Source organism: Anolis sagrei, chromosome 2, assembly GCF_037176765.1.
Source record: "Anolis sagrei isolate rAnoSag1 chromosome 2, rAnoSag1.mat, whole genome shotgun sequence".
NCBI lineage: Eukaryota > Metazoa > Chordata > Lepidosauria > Squamata > Dactyloidae > Anolis > Anolis sagrei.
The window spans coordinates 14,860,583-14,883,177 of NC_090022.1; the positions used below are offsets into that span (position 1 = coordinate 14,860,583).

The 22,595-nt window shown below is 43.5% G+C and overlaps 1 protein-coding gene across 2 annotated transcripts; it reads right to left on the reverse strand.

The window, feature by feature from the left end:
- Positions 1 to 7: 7 nt before the first annotated feature.
- On the reverse strand, positions 8 to 20,846 carry LOC132765878 (uncharacterized). Of its 2 annotated transcripts, none has more exons than XM_067465076.1 (9): positions 20,733 to 20,846; positions 17,147 to 17,412; positions 15,902 to 16,951; positions 13,473 to 13,548; positions 11,079 to 12,098; positions 10,150 to 10,284; positions 8,128 to 8,429; positions 4,554 to 6,001; positions 8 to 829 (listed from the first exon to the last, which is right to left on the reverse strand). In XM_067465076.1, the coding sequence occupies exons 3-9, from the start codon at positions 16,652 to 16,654 to the stop codon at positions 421 to 423; spliced, it is 4,143 nt and encodes a 1,380-aa protein (XP_067321177.1). In that variant the 5' UTR covers positions 16,655 to 16,951; positions 17,147 to 17,412; positions 20,733 to 20,846; the 3' UTR covers positions 8 to 420. The 2 variants fall into 2 exon arrangements, with proteins under 2 accessions (XP_067321177.1, XP_060616120.2); XM_060760137.2 differs by having other exon boundaries at positions 11 to 829; positions 4,554 to 6,004.
- Positions 20,847 to 22,595: the final 1,749 nt, after the last annotated feature.

Sequence of the window (22,595 nt, forward strand, 5' to 3'; positions counted from 1 at the left end):
TCCTTTTCCCCCTCAGCCGCATAAGCTTAAGCAGCTGAGGGGGGAAAGGAAAGGGCCTGAGGCTGTTAGGAATTGTGGGAGTTGGAGTCCAAAACACTTGGAGGGCCCAAATTAGTTTAAGCAGCTGAGGGGGAAAAGGAAAGGGCTTGAAGCTGTTAGGAATTGTGGGAGTTGGAGTCCAAAACACCTGGAGGGCCCAAGTTTGCCCATGCCTGCACTACACTGTAGAATTAATAAAGTTTGACACCACTTTAACAGCCATGGGTCAGTGCTAAGGAATCCCAAGCATTATAATTTGGCAAGGCACCAGCACCCCTTGGCAGAGAAGGCCAAAGACCTTGTAAAACTACAACTCCTATGAGCCAGTGCAATGAGTGCCAAACTGTTACCAATCCTACAATTTTGCCCACTTTGCTGCTCTTAAACCGAACTGTGTTTTGCAGCTTGAAATGTTGATAAAGCTCTGTTCTGCTTCAGAAGAACCAAGTCCTCAAAAATATCGTCTGGCAAGGAATGTCTTTTGGCAGCCACGACGTTCCCGTCCCTACAGGTGAGCTTTTCCGCCGCAGCACTTGAAGGCACGCCTGTGTTGAACTTTAAAAAACTCCGCCATATAATTGGAAAGGCCAGCAGGGACGACAACTCCCGACTGGGAGTCTTCAGGTACTTTGAGATTTCTTCCTCAACTGTGTCCGTTACTGATCTCCCTTGCTGGGGCTGGATGTCGAAAAAGTCAAGCAAACCATTGTCGCCTTCCTGGTCTTTCTCTGAGGATTCTTCAGCGGCGGCAGCCTTGAGTTCAGCTTTCAACAAGGCTTCCATGGTAGATCTAGGAGAGAGGGGATGACGGATTAATGCAAGTGAGGGAACCAAAGGGAGCATACCTTCCAAGGCTGAATTTGTTCATTTTTTGGAAGGGTAGATTGAAAGAGGACAGCCATGGAAGGCAGGAGGCCAATCCTACCTCTGGTCTGTCCAGAAGTTTCAGTTGGTCCAATGGACGGCAGCCAAATAACTAACAGGAGTGACACTCAGGGAGCATACAACTCCTCTGCTGCACCAGCTCCACTGGCTGTCAGTCTGCTACCGGGCACAATTCAAAGTGCTGGCTTTAGTTTATAAAGCCCTAAACCAGTGGTTCTCAACCTGGGGTCCCCAGATGTTTTTGGCCTACAACTCCCAGAAATCCCAGCCAGTTTATCAGCTGTTAGGATTTCTGGGAGTTGAAGGCCAAAAACATCTGGAGACCCCAGGTTGAGAACCACTGCCCTAAACGGTTCTGGCCAAACTTATCTGTCTGAATGCATCTTCCCTTATGAACTTGCTAGGACTTTAAGATCGTCTGGGGAGGCCCTGCTCTCGATCCCACCTGTATCACAAACACGTTTGGTGAGGACGAGAGACAGGGCCTTCTCAGTGGTGGCTGGTGGCCCCTCAGCTGTGGAATGCCCTTCCTGGGGACATTAGATCGGCCCCCTCCCTCTTAACATTTCAGAAGTGTGTCAAGACTTGGTTGTTTGTGTGTCCTCCTATGAACCAGCTAGGACATTAAGATCGTCTGGGGAGGCCCTGCTCTCGATCCTGCCTGCGTCATAAATATTTGGCGGGGACGAGAGATAGGGCCTTCTCAGTGGTGGCCCCTCGGCTATGGAACGCCCTTCCCAGAGATATTAGATTGGCCCCTTCTCTGTTAGCATTTCGTAGGAAAGTTAAGACTTGGTTATTCGAGCAGGCAATCGAAAAGGCAGTGTAACAAATATTGGAACATGAAACGACTGGATAACAAGATTGGATCTTGATTTTAACTAAGAGACGCCATGAGTTATGTAGTATTGACTTTGTAATGTTTGTATATTGATGCTATGGTTTTTAATTGTTGTGATCTGTTTTTTGATGTTCAAGCATTGGATTTTGCTACCGTAAACCGCTTTGAGCCACCCGAGAGCTGAGAAAATGGAGTAAATAAATAATAAAATAAATAATTGTTTGAGCAAGCATTTGAAAATGCAAGGTAAAAGACATAGGGATTGCAACGACTGAACAACGAGATGGGACAATGTTTTCATTAGGAGATACAAATGATGTATGCTTTCAGTATTCTTGTTATGGTTTTATATTATGTGTTAATGTTTTTAAATGTTTTATGGTGTTTTTGGGCATCGAATCGTTGCCATTGTAAACTGCCCTGTGTCACCTAAGGGCTGAATAAATAAATAAATAAACAAACAAACAAACAAACAAACAAGTGTCACTGGATCCCTTCCATTCAACACTTGATCAATTTTGTGGTTTGGGGAAGGATGGAGGTAAGAAAACCATAAGGGCTGTTTAGAAGTGGATGCCTTGATCTGCAGCTTTCTGGTAAAGAAATTAGCTCAGAAATTGCCATTTCTAATGTCCTAGTCATCCCTAAACCAGATCAACAACTGGGTCACACAGTTTACAGAAAACTCAAACACACATATATAGGTAAAAGTTTTCCCCTGACATTAAGTTCAGTCATGTCTTACTCTGGGGGGTTGGTGCTCATCTCCATTTCTAAACTGAAGAGCCAGCATTGTCCATAGACACCTCCAAGGTCATGTGTCTGGCATGACTGCATGGAACACTGTTACCTTCCCGCCGGAGCAGTACCTACTGATCTACTCACATTTGTATATTTTTGAACTGCTAGGTTGGCAGAAGCTGGGGCTGACAGCAGGTGCTCACGCTGCTCCCCAGATTTGAACCTGCGAATCTTTCAGTCAACAAGTTCAACAAGTATTTTAACCCACTGTGTCAACAGGGGCTCCTAGATTCCTACATGGATAGATAGCGACATAAAAACTCCAACCACCATCCAAGTAAAAAAGCAAGCACCATTAAAGCCCTGGCAGTCTGTGCAAAAAGAATCTGCGAACGCCACCTCCTCCAAGATGAACTGAAACACCTCAACTGGGCTCTCCAGGCCAATGGAGACTCCACCTCAGACATCAGAAGAGCTGCAAGACCAAGAACAAGCCACGAGAGTCAAGATGAAGATCCACCCAGAGGAAAAGTGTTCCTGCCATACATCAAGGGAACCACTGATCGCATAGGGGAGCTGATGAGGAAACACAACCTACAAACAATCTACAGACCCACTAAGAAAATCCAACAAATGCTATGTTTGGCAAAGGACAAGAGGGATCCTCTCACCTCTGCAGGAGTCTACCGTATACCATGCAGCTGTGGACAAGTCTACATAGGGACCACCACCAAACGCAGCAGCATTGCCCAAACACGAATCAAGGAACATGAAAGGCACTGCAGACTACTTCAACCAGAGAAATCAGCCATAGCAGAGCACCTGATGAACCAGCCTGGAGACAGCAGATTATTTGAGAACACAGAAATGCTGGACCACACCAACAACCACCATGTCAGACTACACAGAGAAGCCATTGAAATCCACAAGCATGTGGACAATTTCAACAGAAAGGAGGAAACCATGAGAATGAACAAAATCTGGCTTCCAGTATTAAAAAAAACTCTAAAATTATAACTGTAAATAAAGAGCACTCTAACACAGGGGAACTCCAGACAAGAAACAATCAGAGGCAGCAAATCACCTCTCAACAAAGGATTCCCCCAGGCAGTAACAAGCCACACCTAAAAATTGTCAGGCCATCAAATGCTAATAAAGGTGGCCAACTGAAACATTCCAACAGACAAGAGTTCTTTCTCCCACCCTGGACTTTCCATCGATATATAAACCCAATTTTCCTAGTTTCTAACAGATCTCACAACTTCTGAGGATGCCTGCCATAGATGCAAGTGAAACGTCAGGAGAGAATGCTTCTAGAACATGGCCATACTGCCCGAAAAACCCAGAATGGGAAGGCTTTATTTCTCAAAGCATATACAGTGCTGTTTCCACCTCAGCAGGATGTATTTTCAATCACTGGCACAAATACCCAATACGCCCAAATTTGAATACTGGTAGGGTTTGGGGGGGGGGGATTGATTTTGTAATTTGGAAGTTGCAGTTGCTGGGATTTATAGTTCACCTACAATCAAAAAGCATTCTGAACTCCATCAACAATGGAATTGTACCAAACTTGGCACACAGAACTCTCATGACCAACAGAAAATACTGGAAGGGTTTGGTGGGCATTGAGCTTGAGTTTTGGAGTTGTAGTTCACCTACATCCAGAGAGCACTGTGGAGTCAAACAATGATTAATTTGGACCGTACTTGGTACAAATACTCAATATGCCCAAATGTAAACACTGGTGGAGTTTGGGGAAAATCGACCTTGAATTTGGGAGTTGTAGTTGCTGGGATTTATAGTTCACCTATAAAGGACATTCTGAACCCTACCAACGATAGAATTAGGCCAAACTTCCTATACAGAACCCCCATGGCCAACAGAAAACACTGTGTTTTCTGATGGTCTTTCGTGACTCCTCTGACACCCCCTCGTGACCCCTCCCTAGGGGTCCCGACCCCAGGTTGAGAAATACTGGGTTATAGTATTAGTATTATAGCTTTATTGAAATGGAGACCCTTTAAGTTTCACCTTATCTTCTTACCTGTTGAGCTGGGTAGTCTGAGCTGAATCCAACCAGTCTGTTTTGAAACGGGGATGTAAGCAGGCTGCCAGAAGAAGCTCGTTGTCCTCCCAAATGCCTGAAAACCGCTTCCTTAGGGCTTCCCGGACGCCTCTCAAGAGTGGAAGACAGTACACATATGGTACAGGCTTGTTTTCCAGCTCTTGCAACTTGCGCTCCAGGCTGTATAGAGTTGGCAGCAGGTACCCCATGAACATGCCATTCTCCCGCTGCAGGATATCAAGGGACAACGCAAGTGGCCCCATGACCTCAGTGTACTCCTGCAACACTAGGCGCTCATCAGCAGTGACCCTAGCCAAAAAACACATGTCCATTACGGCATCCACTTTTAGCGGCACAGTAGACAGGAGCCTGTTCAATTGCTTCAGTGCATCAAAGACTGAATTCCACTGGTTCCGGTTTGGGACTGTCAAATACGTACCACATTGTTCATAAATGTACTCCGCAACTAGCACTGAGTTGTTCTGCTTCAACCACAGCTTTCGGCACTTTCTCGCCAAGGCACAAAAGTGTTTCTGGAAAGGACCAAAAGGGCCATCTTGGGTGGAGCCAGCCATCATGGCTGCAACGTCATGAGTTGCTACCAGGTTAAGAGTGTAGCTGGCACATCTGTGGTGTGGTGGCAAACTGAGATCTGACTCTGGGGCATATTCATTTGACAGGTTACCTGTATCCAGGATCTCAGAAAGAGGGAGAAACTCCATTCCAGGCTCGTCTTGGTTGACATCATACTCATCATCCTCATCCTCCTCTGAACTGGAGTCTACAGGTTCTTTGGCCCTGAATCCTTTGAATGCTTCCATAAAGTTGGAACCATTGTCTGTGGTCAAACATACAACTTTGTCACGAATCCCATATTGTGCGTGGACATCATGCAGGGCTTTGGTGAGGACGCAGTAAGTGAGGGGTCCTTTCAGGCGCTTGTACGTCAAAGCCCCAAACTCCCGCTTCAGAGTAATGGGGCTGATCCAGTGGGCCGTGACCCCTAAGAAGGTCCTCTTGCCATCAGTCCGGCAATCGGCAACAGTTGCAACATGGGACACAGAACTCATCCGGTTCACAAGGCTTTCTTGTAAGCCGGCCACCCTCTTTTCAATTCTGTCTCTCAAGGTCTTGGCAGACATGACGGTGAGGTCCTTTGGAAGACCCAGTCGAACCAGTGCAAGGAAAGTAGGTTTGTCCACAGTCTGAAGTGGAACAAGCTCCTCCGTAATGTAATCCATGAGAGTCCTATCAAGAATTTTTTGGGTGACATTCTGTTTGCCAGATCTCCTGATCCTCACAGCAGAGGGACCATAAACATCAGCAATATTGTCCCCTTCCCGATCAAAATGCATGGGTTCTTCTGAAGGGACAGGCCTTCTATCTCCTGTGATTTCGAGAATGGCATTCAGCTTATCAGGATGAGCCTTCTGAGGAGAGAGGAAAAATAAGGAAAGCAAATCTTAAAACCGACAAAGATATTTCAAAAATATTAAACACAAAAGGAGACAGTGGGAGATGTCTGATAATTTCATTGTGAAATAGTACAATAACAACAAAGCTATTCTATTCTACAACACCAGACACTGTTGTCCAAGACTGTTGCCATCATGTTATCGTGGAGGAGCCACAGGATGTTCACAAATTTGTTCACAAATAGAGCAGCTTGAGGAATGTATGCAGCTCCTCAGTAGGTGTATTTGTGAATTTACAGAGACCTTGGATCACCCTACTTTTCTTGGACATAGAAAGGGTGGATCACCTCCAGAAGAGACAATTCATCTTTTAAATAGGTTCCAGGCTCATGCTGCATAATGTAATATTTTTTTAAAAAAGTTTTTCAAAACAAAACAAGAATTTCTAGCAATTTTTTCCTGCTCCATCTTGTTGACACTTTGTGCAGATACTGGGGGATCCTAGAGCAGAGTATCTGTTCCCTGCATGTTTGCACTTTTTCCTGTTGCAATACAGAGTAGACTATTAATATCCCCTAGGATTTGGTTCCTCAACTCCCCATGGATACCAAAATCCATGGAAGATATTTATATATTTTAATTTATTTACTAGCCATCCCCTACCACATATTGCTGTGGCCCAGTCTGTGTATATGTGTTTTGTGTGTGTGTGTGTGTGTGTATGTGTGCATATTTTTGTGTATATGTGTATATATGTGTGTTTGCATATGTGTGTGTGTGAATGCATTGTAATGTATTTTATTTTTTGCTTTTAAGTCTCTTCTGGTGTGTTTTTTTAGTATTTTTATGAGTGAAGGACATACTTTGGGTTGTTAGGTGTCTTGTGTCCAAATTTGGTGTCAATTCATCCAGTGATTTTTGAGTTATGTTAATCCCACAAATGAACATTGCATTTTTATTTATATCTAGCTGTCCCCTGCCACACATTGCTGTGGCCCAGTGTGTGTAAGTGCATTTTGTGTGTATATATGTGTGTGTATATATATGTGTATATATGTGGGTTTGTGCATGCGTTGTAATGTAATTTTTGTTTTTTGGCTTTTTAAGTCTCTTCTGCTGTGTTTTTCTATGTTTTTATGCATGATGGTCACGCATTGGCTTGAGAGGTGTATTGTGTCCAAATTTGGTGGCAATTCGTCCAGTGGTTTTTGAGTTCTGTTAATTCCACAAACATTACATTTTTATTTATATAGATTTACCCTATTTATACCCTACCTTTCTCAAACCCGAAGGGGACTCATGGCATCTTTACATATAGGAAACTATTCAATGCCTTAACAACATACTATTAAAATAAACATTTAAATTTAGAATTAATACACATTAAAACATTTTAAAACATTACCATTCACTATTAAAATCATGCCATCCATAATTGCAATGTGGGGCCGTTTTAGTAGTCATTGCACTATTATTATCTATTATTGCATTATCATTAATTTTGGAAGGCTTGATCCCAAATCCACGTTTTCCCTTTTTATCTAAAGGCCAGGATGGAGGGGGCTGATCTAATGTCACTGGGGGGGGGGGGGGGGAGTTCCACGGCTGAGGGGCCACCACTGAGAAGGCCCTGTCTCTCACCCCCACCAGTCGTGCCTGCGAAGGAGGTGGGACCAAGAGCAGAGCCTCCCCTGATGATCTTAAACTCTGAGGAGATACATTCAGACAGGTAAGCTGGGCCAGAACCTTTTAGGGCTTTATAGGCTAAAGCCAGCACTTTGAATTGTGCTCATCAGCAGACAGGCAGCCAGTGGAGCTGACGTAACAGGAGGGTTATATGCTCCCTATACACTGCTCCAGAGAGCAATCTGGCTGCTGCCCCTTGGATCAATTGAAGCTTCTGAACAGTCTTCAAGGGCAACATCATGGAAAGCACATTGCAGTAGTCTATTCAGGATGCTAGAGTCCTATTATATTCAATGGAAGAGTAAAATAGTGTTTCTTGTATAAAATTAGCTTTTTGGAATTTTAAAAAAAAACATTTTCAAGCTAGGGTTGATTAAATCTGTGGACAGTAAATCTGACTGTAATAAGCAAAACAGAAACGTTGAAGGATTGTCAGTGTGACCAGCACTCACCTTCAAGTGCTGCTTCATACTGGATGCATCACTGAGCCCTGAGCAAATCCTCCTGATCAGCGGTAAACAGTATTTGCATTGCACGACCAAGTTTCTCCCCTTCTGGCTCACAAATGGTATAGCTTTCTCGGGCACTGGCTGTTGAGGACCTGCTGCCTTCATCAACTGCTTCTCTGAATTGTTCTCGAGGGAGTCCTGATCACATTGTGGCTGTGGCTGTGGCTGCTCATCTGTCACCTCGGTCTCACTGGTGGAATCCTCCATCACTGCATCCTCGGGCTCAGAAACTGCAGCAGCCTTGCCTGCAAAAAAGGTACAGAATTGTTAAAAAGCATTTGCCAAAATCCCATCAAAGGCCTACGGAAATGAAAGTCTCTCTGGCATAGCAATCTGAGATCACTGCTTAAAAAACAAATAAGTAGGTCATAGAGCAAATCAAACCTGAATTCTCCCTCAAAGTAAAGATGACTACGATGATCAATCATTGTGACTACGATGATCAATCCTGACAAGGTAGAGGTCCTCCAGGTCAGTCGCACATCGGATTGGGGTATAGGGTGGCAACCTGTGCTTGACGGGGTTGCACTCCCCATGAAGACACAGGTCTGCAGTTTGGGGGTCCTCCTGGACTCAGCACTGATGCTTGATGCTCAGGTGTCAACAATGGCCGGGAGAGCCTTCGCACAGCTAAAACTCGTGCACCAGCTGCAACTGTGAAGTCTGACCTGACCACGGTGGTCCATGCCTTAGTTACCTCTAGATTGGACTACTGCAATGCACTCTGCGTGGGGCTGCCCTTGAAGATAGCCCAGAAACTTCAACTGGTCCAGCAATTAGCTGCCAGACTTTTAACTGGAGTGAATTACAGGGAGCAGTGTACCCCCCTGTTTAGGGAGCTCCATTGCCTGCTGTTTATTTTCCGGTGCCAATTGCAAGTGAAGGTTATCACCTACAAAGCCCTGAACGGTTTGGGACCCACCTACCTTCATGACTGCATTGTCTTCTATGAACCTGCATGATCCCTTCAATCATCCGGGGAGGCCCTCCTCTTGCTCCCACCTCCATTGCAAGCGTGACTTGTGGCGACGAGGGAGAGAACCTTCCCTGTGTTGGCCCCTCTACTTTGGAACTCACTACCCGGAGAGATTAGGCAAGTGCCCACCCTGGCAGTCTTCAGGAAGCGTCTAAAAACCTGGCTGTTCCGGTGTGCCTTCGCGGAATTAACAACAAATCCCCTTACCTTGACCAACTCAGTACAAAATTCCCTTCAATGCACTTTATCTCACCCTTTAGTTGAAATTAAACCCTATTGGCCATCCCATCTGAACCTCCCATCAGATACACTTCCCTGCTTATCCATCTCATCCATTGTACTTGGCCCTGCCCACTCGGCTCAATGTTTTTGTTATTTATGTTATATCCTGTGTTTATTTTTGTATCATTTTCTTTTCATATATTTTATTTTATTTATTATTTTATTATTGTATGTTGTATTTGTTTTGCCTTGTTATAACTGCTGGCCTCGGCCTCATGTTAGCTGCCCTGAGTCACCTTGGGGAGATGGAAGCGGGGTATAAATAAAGTTGTTGTTGTTGTTGTTGTTGTTGTTATTATTACACTGAAGATGTCATATTTTGAACAAATCATGTGAAGAAATTACTCACTAAAAAAATTACTCACTACTTTATTTCCTTCACAGGGGCATACTCTTTGGAAGTAAGGAATTCCAGACAGTCTGCCTCTTAGTAGCTCTGAGGGAAATACATTTAGTCTCGCCTTTGTAAAGAATCTGCTGTATTCTTTACAAAGGCTGTAAAGGCTTTTTAGATATTCACATGTCTTAAATTTATTTATTTTATTTACAGTATTTAAATTGCTCTCTGTATGGTAAGTTTAGGACTCTGGAGGAGCATGGTGAATTTGGGTGGGTGCTTTTATTTTCTATCAAAGAAGTAAAGCCCAGGAACACATCAGCTTTGTTAACTGAGTTGTGCCTGCATTTACTCTCTATGTCCTACTCACTTCTTATCTCCCCAGTGAGCCGCCGTCTCTTCCTTGGTTCCTCCATCTGCTGGTCTTCTTCTTCTGTCTCCATCTTAATCTCGCTTGGCCCTTCAACACACTCCTCCTGGTCTTGCTGATCCTTCCTGTGCTCACCTAAAGACCAGGAATAGAGCAAAACAACATGGAGCACATTGTGAGCAGCAAAGAAATAGTGTGCCATTTTTCTTCCTTCATTTCAGAAGGATAGAACCCCTTAAGAGAGTCACTTAAGGGTTGCCATAAGTCTGAAATGACTTGGAGGCACAAAACAGTAGCAAAAGATTCCTATAAGCAGACCTCACTGCTCTTACAATGCAAAAGAAGCAAGATAAACTCTTATTATGTTACAAATATAATATATTTAATTTTTATTTATTTATATCCCGCTTTTCTCCCAGAGCAGGACTTAAAGCGGCATACAGCATATACAATCAGAAAACAGTTACATAACAAAACAAAACAAAAACCCAATCATATGCCACAAGATGTGACCACACCTGGAATACTGCGTCCAGTTCTGGGCACCACAATTGAAGGGAGATGTTGACAAGCTGGAATGTGTCCAGAGGGTGACTAAAATGATCAAGTGTCTTGAGCACAAGCCCTATGAGGAGCGGCTTAAAGAGTTGGGCATGTTTAGCCTGCAGAAGAGAAGGCTGAGAGGAGACATGATGAGGGCCATGTATAAAGATTTATTTTATTTACTGTATTTGTATACCACCCTTCTCAGCCCTCAGGGAGGTTTACAATGGCAATGATTCAATGGCCAAAACCACCACAAAATATTTAAAAACATTAACACATAATATAAAACCATAACAAGAATATTAAACATAGATCATTTGCGTCTCTTAATAAAAAACATTTGTCCCATTGTCCCTAATAAACCCTCAATATTTGTTTCTCACCTCTGTGGACTCTCTGGTGTGTCTTGAAGGCTGAGGCATGTTTAAAGGTATCTCCACATTCTGAGCAAATGAGAGTTTTCTTGGTATCAGGGCACTCCAGTTTCTTATCCTTGTGGGTCCGCACATGAGCCATCAGTTCCGAGTTGAATTTGAAGGCCTTCCCGCAGTCGAAGCACACAATGGCATCCTCCCTGGCGTGGTTTCTCTCGTGCTCAATAAGTTCAGACTTTTTGCTGAAGCTTTTCCCGCAGCAGGAGCACACCACCACGTGGATTCGCTCATGGGCTCTCAAACGCGCAATACTGCTGAAACACACTTCGCACTGCAAGCATTTATACTGCTTCTCTCCCGTGTGAGTCTGGCAGTGAGTTCGGAAATTCGAGTAGTTTCCAAAGTTTTCCCCGCACTTCAAGCATTTGTAAGGTTTCTCTCCCCGGTGGACTCCCTGGTGTTTAAGCAAACCCGATCTGTGCATGTACTTTTCCCCGCATTCTCCACAGGTATGGAATTTCTTCCCTCCGGTTGTTTCCTCTTGAGGGTTGCAGCCAAAGGTGTTCCCACAGTGAGAACATTTGCGAGGCCTCCGTCCCATGTGGATCCTCTGACTTCCTCCACAGTGGGAGCATTTATACAGCTGTTCGCCCACGTGGTTTCGCTCATGAGACAGAAGATCTGAGCTGCTGCTGAAGCTCTGGCCACAGTGCCAACACTTGTACGGCTTCTCCAATTCAGGAGAGCACTCATGCGTGCCTTTTTTGCACCTTTCATATTTCAAATTGACATCCTGTTGGATGGTGGACTCATCACCACCTTTGCAACCACCCTGTGAATCAACAAACAAATCCCTTTTCTCCTCTGTGGCATTCCCATTCCGCCGGTCTGTCTTCTGTTGACCCTTCTCAGGTTCTTCCTGACACAGAAAATTGTTCCCATTCTCTATTTTCAGGAATGCTGATTTTTTCTCAGGATTATCCAGTAACGGATTTTCTTTCTTGCTGTCTTTCAGCCACTTACCGCTTGCTAGGAGAAATATCAGAATGCAAATATGAATGCTGAAGTCCCGTTACATACAACGGTGTAGTAAAATATTATTATTTATTTAAAACATTTATATTTCGCTGTTCTCACCCCGAAGGGGACTCAAGGCGGAGCACAGCATATATATGGCAAACATTCAATGCCGGGACACAAATTCTTATATACATACATAAACATTAAAACATTTATCAAAATATTAAAATATACCATTTAAAACCGTCCTAGTCATCCACATCATATCTAATTGGCCTGGTAATCTTTCCTATTGCTGCTTTATTGCCCTGTCCCGAAAGCTTGGTACCACAGCCAAGTTTTTAACATCCTTCTAAAGGACAGGAGAGAGGGGACCGACCTGATCTCACCAGGAAGGGAGTTCTATAGCCAGGGAGCAATCACCGAGAAGGCCCTGTCTCTCGTCCCCACCAATCATGCCTGTGACAATGGCAGGACGGAAAGCAGGGCCTCCCCGGAGGATCTTAATCTCCGCAATGGTTCATAGGGAGAGATGCGTTTGGACAGGTAATTTGGGCCATTGTATAAAATGGAAAAGTTGAGCTTTGGATTTTTTTCTAGCTATGAATGGAAGAATCAAATTAATATGGAGGGCCATATTTTAATCAATAATCATCATCATCACCATCATCATTTGTATTCTGCCCTCTCTCCCTGAGGGGACTCAGCGCAGTTTCCAACACAAAATGGCAAACATTCAGTGCTAGATACATTCAAAAATACAAATACAAAAACAAACTACTAAAAAAAAAAGCACCATCTACAACAAAACTATAACAAAAATGAAATAATGACATAACATATCAATTAACTTACATCTTACATAAATTATATAAAACCATAAATTATATAAAACCATACCCAAGATTTCTTTAAAATTGTTATTAAAATATTATGCGACCAATAAAGCCAGCCAAGCCAACAGTACCAACTAAGCCAAAACCAGCTGAGACAGTAATGTTTGTTTTGCTCTCTTAGCCTCTGTACAGAACATTTCACCTCACTTTATGTTCCTGTGACAATCAGATTTTGAACATTTTGGGTTGTCAGGGAAACAAGGATTGGTGAGAAAGCTTCAGTGGTGACATCTTTTCTCCATGAGATCTCTTACAGGAGTAAATTTAGCTTTCTAGGGGTAGATTTCTTCTCACTTCCTTTGGAACCCTATAGGAGTCATATGCAAGTCAGATGTTTGCAGCCCCTTTATTTTAGACACTGAAAAGCAACATAATTGGCCAGCAACAAACATTACTTTTTCTGAATACAACTCTCAGGATCCCTCCGTGTCTGTGGGCTTGCTTCAACTTGCTTCAAAAGTGCCATAATCAGAAAATGGAAACTCACCCAATAGGTTTGCACTGGTTTTATCTTCCTTTTTGGTTTCATGCATCTCTTCTGTGTCTGAGAGGTCCTGCATTCCCTGGAGAAGATTTATAAACTTTGAAGCAAAATAAGGAAACACAGACCATAGGTTGGACAAATTATTCTGGGTACCAAAGGACAACTACCTATATTTGAACTTGGAAATGAACCATTTGCTTCTATTGGCAAATGCAAAGTCCAATCCTACTCCAATGAGGGCTCAGATTGTTGTCAAAACAACTTCATTTTATGACAACCCTACGAATGACAGATCTTGATCTTCAGTTGATAAGTTACCGTATATACCCGAGTATAAGCCGACCTGAATATAAGCCGAGGCACCTAATTTTACCACAAAAAACTGGAAAAACATATTGATTTGAGTATAAGCTGAGGCTGAGAAATGCAGCCGCTACTGGTTAATTTCAAACTAAAATTAGATATCACAGCAAACCAGCTGGCAGACAGGCTGCACGCACGGCGAATAGGAGAGCAGAGAAGTTGCGAGCGGGGGAAATTGAAGGGGAAACGGATTCATGTACCTCCCTCCCTGCATGTCATGCCGCGCACACACACCTCCATTTCTTCCCCACTCACCGCACATGTAGCCTCTCTTCCTTCCGTGCACACAGCAAGACAAGCAGGGAGGAAGGTGCACGCCTCCGTTTTTCCCCCCATTCACCGTGCACGCACCCTCTGCTCTCCGCATAGCAACCCAGTTGGGTTGCTGTTCGGAGAGCAAGACAGGTTGTGCACAGGGTGAATGGGGGAGAAACGGAGGCGCACACCACACTCCCTGCACGCCTCCATTTCTTCCCCATTCAATGCGCATGCAGCCTCTCTTCTCTCCGCGCACACAGCAAGACAAGCAGGAAGAGAGGCTGCATGCGCGTTGAATGGGGAAGAAATGGAGGTGTGCATGCACGCGTGGCAAGACGTGCAGGGAGGGAGGTGCACACCTCCATTTCCCCTTCACTTGCCCCGCGCGCAGCTTCTCCGCAGATGCAGCTGTGGGGGCGAAGACAAGGCCAGGGATTCCACCAGCCAGCGTCAGAGCCTTTTTTCCCCCAGCTTTTTCTCCTTCACCCGAATATAAGCCGAGGGGGGCTTTTTTCAGCTCCCTAAAAGGGGCTGAAAAACTCGGCTTATATTCGAGTATATATGTATCTTTGAAACTGAGGACCATGGCTTCCTTGATTGAATTAATCCACCTATAGAGAAATCTTCCTCTTTTTCTGCTACTTTCCAAGCATTACCAACCTTTCCATTGAATCACATTGTTTCATATTTCCAAAGTACAACAGCCTCAGTTTGGTCATTCTGGCTTCTAGGGAGAGTTCAGGCTTGATGTAGTCAAAGACACATTCCTCTTTTTGGCAACCCATGATCTTTGTCAAGCATTTCTCCAGCCTCATATTTTACAAGACAGTGCTCAGGAGAGTTACTTGTTTGGATGACAGCTACACTGCATTCGCAAGATTGTACTCATCGCGCAAAGGCTTCATATGGGTATTAAAAATATGTTTGTTGGCCATAGGCCCCTGAGATCACCCACAGACAGGGATATTTCCCATTGTTTTAAAGCCACAAAACCTGCAAAGGGAGCAGTGAGCCATAACCCCTAGACCTGTCCCTCCCAAACTGCAAAGCCAAACTAGAATTGGAGGTTCATTTGCTCCCACCTTTTTCTCTTCGACCTTTTTAAAGCATTTCTGGCCCTAAGATGGCCAGCAACAGGTGCTAGGTGAAAATTTGTGTCTCCCATATTGCCAAAGTTGCCCTCCCTGGTTCGATACCCAATTCTGTGTACTGCTCTATTTATTTATTTAAAGCATTTATTATTCCACCCTTCTCATCCGGAAGGGGACTCAGGGCGGAGCACAACATAAATACGGCAAACATTCAATGCTGGAATAAAAGCCTATTTGTGAATTAATTCTATCCCTTTCCCCAATGTGGAAAAAGATGTGGCCAAGAAAGCATTAGAAAAACAAACCAAAATTGAGGCAGAGAAGCAGATATGATTTCTTGACCATGGCCCTTTCCACACTGCCCCTGTATCCCAGATTATCTGGCAGTGGAGACTCATATAATCCAGTTTAAATCAGATTATCTGGGATCAGAACCTGGTATAGGGCAGGGTAAAAGATGCCTATGCAATCTGTGGTTTAAATGACATCTATAGTTAACAGAAACCATGACTCGGCCTGATATGTGAAGGCAGAATTGAGTCAATTGTCTTTCTAGCCAGTATTGTCTTGTTGAAATGTATGAAAGTTTCAAGCAGAGGGAACTACAAAAGTTGCTAAATAAAAATAGCCACTGATACCTGCTAAACAGGGCATTATATGGGTTGAAACTTTCAAGTATCAATAAAGTGTTTCAAGGAGGCCAGATGGAGCGCTGCTCACCTGCTCTTCCAGGTCTCTGCTGTCCCTTTGCTGGCTCCGGAGGAAATCTTCTGCCAGGGTCACAGCCTTGGCACACGTCACGGGGCCGTTTTCCCAGAGGCAGCTCAGCATCTCTGCTGGGACCACAGCCAGAAACTGCTCCAGGGTCACCAGCTCCAGCATCCGCGCCTTGGTGTTTCTGTCTGGATTCAACCACTTCTGGCACTGCTGCTGGAGCTGCTGGCAAAGCTCCCGAGGCCCATCAGCGTCTTGGTAACGCAAGGTCCGAAAACGCTGGCGCCGCATCTCCAACCTGGCAGCATCTCCAGCTAGGGCTTTCTCCCTTTTCTTCCCATAGCTATTGGCATCTAGATGGGCCCCGTATGCCAACTGGGTTCCCCCGATGAGGTGTGGCTGAGTCTTTGGAGAAACACACAACCTGCTGGCTTGCTTGTTGGGCTCTGTCTCTTCCTGGGAAGGTACTGCCAAGGTTTTAGGATCCTTCTGTTGTTCCACGTCAGGGGTTTGTGGGGTTTCCCCTTCTGAACAAACTGGCTGCAGTGTCCTAAGAAACTCTTCCAACCGTGCATCCCAGTTCTTTGACGGCTCTTCTACTGGTTCCTGTTTTACCCTTTGAGGATCTTCTTCCCTCCTTCCCTGAAGCTCTTCCCTTTCATTCTCATCTTCTGCCTCAAGGCCGACTGAATCCTGCTCTTCCATTTTTATTTCTGGAAGCAGAAAAACAGTAACCCCTGTCTCTTGAGGGGCATCCATTTCCTATCACAGAAACCAGAATCCTTGTATTTATTTGTTCTCCCTCTTTTAGTAGCACCCCTTGAAGGATGACTCAGTACAGCTGCTTTATCCTTCAAGTCTGATCGGTCCAACAGATTCATTAAAAAAGCAGTTCAAGAATAATATAGGCTTTGTAAGGCCTTGCAGTGACTGATGGAGGCCAACCATGCTTTAAGATGACATGCCTGCTCTTTGTTGCTCATTTGTTCCTTCCTTCTTCTCATGTATATCCCATCATTCTCCCAAAATGTTATTCAGGGTGAAGAGGAAACCTTGCTAAGAAGGAAAAATGACAGTGTGAAAAGAAGGTAAGGGAGGCCAAAGATTCAAACCTCTGGAATTATGTAATTGTATTAGAAATTGAGTATTTTATTCTGTATTCAACTACAGAACTCATGTTTTCAGGTATCTTCAACTTCCTTCTGTTGTCTGTAAACTGTAAGACCTTTGGTACATAGACCAAAGACCTACCTAGTACAGGATTCTGTTCCCAATGAGATCAACCAGTTGTCTCCTGGAAAGTCTTTTTCTCTGGAGGTTTTTAAGTAGAGTCTGGATGACCATCTGTCGGGAGTGCTTGAATAGTATCTTCCTTCATGGCAAAATGGGGGTGGACTGGATGGCCCTTGTGGTCTCTTCCAACTTAATGATTCTACGATCCACAAGCCAAACATGAAGGCGACAGCACCCTTCTGCTCATGTTCGCCAAGAATTCATAAGTCATGGGCATACTTCCTCTGAAAGTAATATACAAATATATCTCAGTTAACACAGCCTCTGCCACAGGAGCCCTTTTTTACTCTTTTAAAGCTCACCTTCACTTTTCTTCCTCATCCTTTTCCTAGTGGCATTGCTATCAAGAGGACAGCGATAGGAGATTGTAGAAACGCATCCTTTTGCTGCTGGGCTGCAGCAAGATGTCAGAAGTAAACAATGCAATACAGTCCAAGGTATTAAAAATGGGATGTTCTTCCAATCAATCCTACTAAAATCGCAGGTAATTGCTTACATCAGCCATAGTGAATAGCAGCTGCCCCTAGAATCTCTTACTGAGCATGAATCTACTTGAAATATAAATGCATGTCATGTTTGAACCAGGATCCTATCTCCAAGATATCTTATTATGTATATATATATGCAATTAAAAGTATTCCAAAATCTGAAAAAAAACATCTGAAATCCAGAATAGTTCTGGTCCAAAGCATTTCAGGAATATCCATATTACATCAATTTGATGCGTGTGTTTGCCAGTTCCTTCTTCTGAAATATAACCTAGAGGGCCTGAACTTAATTGGTGGTTTACCATGCAAGTACCAACCATGGGTGATCATGCTTGGCCTCCAGTATCAGACCTTTAGGGCAGTGGTTCTCAACCTGGGGTTCCCAGATGTTTTTGGCCTACAACTCCCAGAAATCCCAGCCACTTTACCAGCTGTTAGGATTTCTGGGAGTTGAAGGCCAAAAACATCTGGGGACCCCAGGTTGAGAACCACTGCTTTGGGGCATGTTGACCTAATTATTATATTAATGTTGAGTATCCCTACCCAGAATGCTTGGGACCAGAAGTATTTGGTGTTTCAGACTTAAGAATACCTGAATTTGCATATCTGCACACAAGTTACACACAATATAGATTCTGTAGGTTTGTCTTAAGTTGAATTTATATGCAAGTCAAACAAAGTACATTTTTAAGTGTAACTCCAGCCAGATAGATAGATAGATGGATGGATGGATGGATGGATGGATAGACAGATAGATAGATAGATAGATAGATAGATAGATAGATAGGAGCTTTTGTTACTATAGAAAAGGGTTACCACCCCTGTGGTGTTTGCTTTTCTGTCAGTCACTCTGTTCAGAAGATTTCACCTCACTTTCAGGGGGTAGATTTCTCTCACTTGCTGTTGTCTCATCCCCATTTTTTAAAACAATAAGCATGTTTTATTTTGTTTCCAAAAGAACAACAATAATAACTCATATAAACAGTACAAAAAGGACTATAAATGGATTTAATATGTACGTTGTGGACCCATGTTAGTTAATCAGTTCTATACATAAGTTTGTTGTATCATTAGAGACATAGGGCCCTTCTACACAACCATATAACCCAGAATATCATGGCAGATAATCCACAATATCTGCTTTGAACTGGATTATCTGAGTCCACACTGTCATATAATCGAGTTCAATGTAGATTTTATACTGCTGTGTGGGAGAGGAAATAGGGGAGAGTGTGTGTGTGTGGGAGGGGGGTTATCATTACACATATTCTTTAATAAAGGAAGGAAGCCTTTTCGATGGTGGCCCCTCGACTCTGGAACTCACTTCCTAAGGACATCAGGCAGGCCCCAACCATGGCAGTCTTTAGGAGGAGCTTGAAGACGTGGTTGTTCCACTGTGCCTTCCCAGAATAATGATCCCATAGCACTTTGTCCTCCAAAGCACTTTATATTGTTTAGGTCCGCTTGTATGTTTCCACAAATGCCCCATCACTGTTTTGCCCATGTCCAGCATTATTTTTTAATTTTTAATTACATTTGGCTTACCCATAGATTTTAAAGTGTGTTGTCCTATTGCTAATGCTTATGTTATTGTTTTACTGTCTTGTTGATTTTAATTGCTTGTATTGTTGTTGTTATTGATTGTATTGTTGTATTCTGGGCTCGGCCTCATGTAAGCCGCACCGAGTCCCCTGGGGAGATGGTAGCGGGGTATAAATAAAGTTATTATTATTATTATTATTATTATTATTATAAGTGAAGTAAAAAGAGGGGGGAAATCCAACTTTAACAAGAGTACCAAATTGTCCTTCCGGATCTGCGTTAGTTTCCTTTATTGTCCCTTCTTTTCTTTTCTTCTTTTCCAACTCTGTGTAGTACTCCTTCTCCTTATTTTATCAGTTAGCAAATTCAAACTCTGTTTTTTCTATTTTTCACAGCAGTCAACTATATATACATACTTTAAAGTTAATTTCATTTGTTAATAGATCAGCAATATGCATGAAAACATTTATTACAATTACCTATCATTTGCATAGGATCTACACATAGTTAGGGGGGAATTAAAATTATACATAAGGCTATTAAAATTACACACTTGAAATAATAACAACATAATTGGCTAATTCACATCACATGAGCCAACAATGTGATGTGGCGGCAAAAAAAGCCAATGGGATTTTGGCCTGCATCAATAGGAGCATAGTGTCTAGGTCCAGGGAAGTAATGCTACCCCTCTATTCCACTTTGGTTAGACCACACCTGGAATATTGTGTCCAATTCTGGGCACCACAATTCAAGAGAGATATTGACAAGCTGGAATGTGTCCAGAGGAGAGCGACTAAAAAGATCAAGGGTCTGGAGAACAAGCCCTATGAGGAACGGCTTAAGGAGCTGGGCATGTTTAGCCTGAAGAAGAGAAGGCTGAGAGGAGACATGATAGCCATGTATAAATATGTGAGAGGAAGCCACAGGGAGGAGGGAGCAAGCTTGTTTTCTGCTTCCCTGGAGACTAGGACGCGGAACAATGGCTTCAAACTACAAGAGATTCCATCTGAACATGAGGAAGAACTTCCTGACTGTGAGAGCCGTTCAGCAGTGGAACTCTCTGCCCCAGAGTGTGGTGAAGGCTCCTTCTTTGGAAGCTTTTAAACAGAGGCTGGATGGCCATCTGCCAGGGGTGATTTGAATGCAATATTCCTGCTTCTTGGCAGGGGGTTGGACTGGATGGCCCATGAGGTCTCTCCCAACTCTTTGATTCTATGATTCTATGATAATAATAACAACATAGTAATATCAATATACATAATAATACATTAACATAATAATGAGCATTACACATTAGTTTTTTGGGATTTCACACTTGAAATAACAACAACAAGAACAACAACAAAAACAGTAACAACCATTTCCTTTTCTTTGAGGACATTCCCCAAGGCTTATCCTGTTCTATAAGACTATCAGGATTAAAACTAAAGATAATTAAAACATGGATAATGGAGGGAACCCATTCCAGCTCGATTTATCTCCTTTCCTCCCAGTAAATTCACAAAACTCACTCATTTTGGGTAATCCTCTTCATTCAGGCTTCCTGCAATCCCCAGGAACGTGATTGCCAGCAGTTCAGGAGCCCAATCTCGTTTCCTAGCCGAGGCCTAAATAACGGACACCGGAAGGGAACATTATCTCTGAGGCGCCTCCACTTGTGGGCTGTTTCGGGCCGCTCTAGGATGCGAGCTCTATCACTTTAACTCTTCCAAAGCCAAAGGCGTGCTAGAACAAGAGGGTCTGTAAGCATGGCCTCGTCCAATAGGAATACAGTTTTGGCCAGGGAAGTTATTTATTTGAAGATCTTAACAAAGTATCTCAACTGCCTTTTTTAGCACATACACATACACATATATTAATCTTCGTTCTGATAGATATATTTATATATTAGGTAAAGGTAAAGGTTTTCCCCTGACTCTGGGTGTTGGTGCTCATCTCCATTTCTAAGCCGGCGTTGTCCGTAGACACCTCCAAAGTCATGTGGCCGGCATGACTGCATGGAGCACCCTTACCTTCCCGCTGGATCTACTCGCATTTGAATGTTTTCGAACTGCTAGGTTGGCAGAAGGAACCCCCGGTGGCGCAGTGGGTTAAAGCACTGAGCTGCTGAGCTTGTTGATCGAAAGGTCGCAGGTTCGATTCCGGGGAGCGGTGTGAGCTTCCGCTGTCAGCCCTAGCTTCTGCCAACCTAGCAGTTCGAAAACATGCAAATGTGAGTAGATCAATAGGTACCGCTCTGGCGGGAAGATAACGGCGCTCCATGCAGTCATGCCGGCCACATGACCTTGGAGGTGTCTACGAACAACGCCGGCTCTTCGGCTTAGAAATGGAGATGAGCACCACACCCCAGAGTCAGACATGACTGGACTTAATGTCAGGGGACTACCTTTATTATTATTATTTATTATTTACTATTCTTGTATACCGCTGTATCTCAAGCCCGAGGGCGACTCACAGCGGTTTCCAAACAGCAAAGACAATAAAAACAGCAATAATTAATATACAATAACAGTTAAATTACACATTTCCCTTAATAACTAATAAGCAATCATCAATACACAGTTATCACAAATCCCATCCCTGATCGCCTCATCATCCAAGCGTGATCCAAATTTGTCGTTCATTGTTCCGGTCCTATGTTCAACTTACCAAAATTGCACTGAATTACTCAAACGCCTGCACAAATATCCAGGTCTTCAACTTTCTACGGAATGTCATGAGAGTTGGTGCCAGCCTAACGTCTACAGGAAGGGCGTTCCAAATGGATTTCCTGGGGGGGAAGATGTAATTGAAGCAGAACTGGAAAATGATCACTCTCAGGTTTAGACATAACTTTAAGAGTTTTAGCATAGGGGATAAAATCCCTAGAGATTGCTATATAGTCACATACTCTCTGTATTATGATCTCTATATTTTCATGTTTTCTCCTGTAATTTCTATATTTCCCTTGGGTGATGGTTGGGGTTTTTATGTACTGGCTACCAGGATTTAAAAAACTCTAAAATTACAACAGCAAAACAGCAGAGAGGAAACAACCAGGCACATCTTAACACCTCTCAACAAAAGATTGATGCAAAGATACAGAATGGGGGACGATGGCTGGCTCGAGAGCAGTACGTGTGAAAAAGATCTTGGAGTCCTCGTGGACAACAAGTTAAACATGAGCCAACAATGTGATGTGGCAGCAAAAAAATCCAATGGGATTTTGGCCTGCATCAATAGGAGCATAGTGTCTAGATCCAGGGAAGTCATGCTACCCCTCTATTCCACTTTGGTTAGACCACACCTGGAATATTGTGTCCAATTCTGGGCACCACAATTCAAGAGAGATATTGACAAGCTGGAATGTGTCCAGAGGAGAGCGACTAAAATGA

Excerpts from the sequence above, each read along its gene's own strand:
- LOC132765878 (XM_060760137.2), bottom strand. The coding sequence starts at position 16,654 with ATGGATGCCCCTCAAGAGACAGGGGTTACTGTTTTTCTGCTTCCAGAA. Across the intron at positions 13,549-15,901 it reads GCAGAGACCTGGAAGAGCAG|GGAATGCAGGACCTCTCAGA; the intron begins GTGAGCAGCGCT and ends AATCTTCTCCAG. Across the intron at positions 6,005-8,127 it reads GTATGAAGCAGCACTTGAAG|AAGGCTCATCCTGATAAGCT; the intron begins GTGAGTGCTGGT and ends CTCTCTCCTCAG.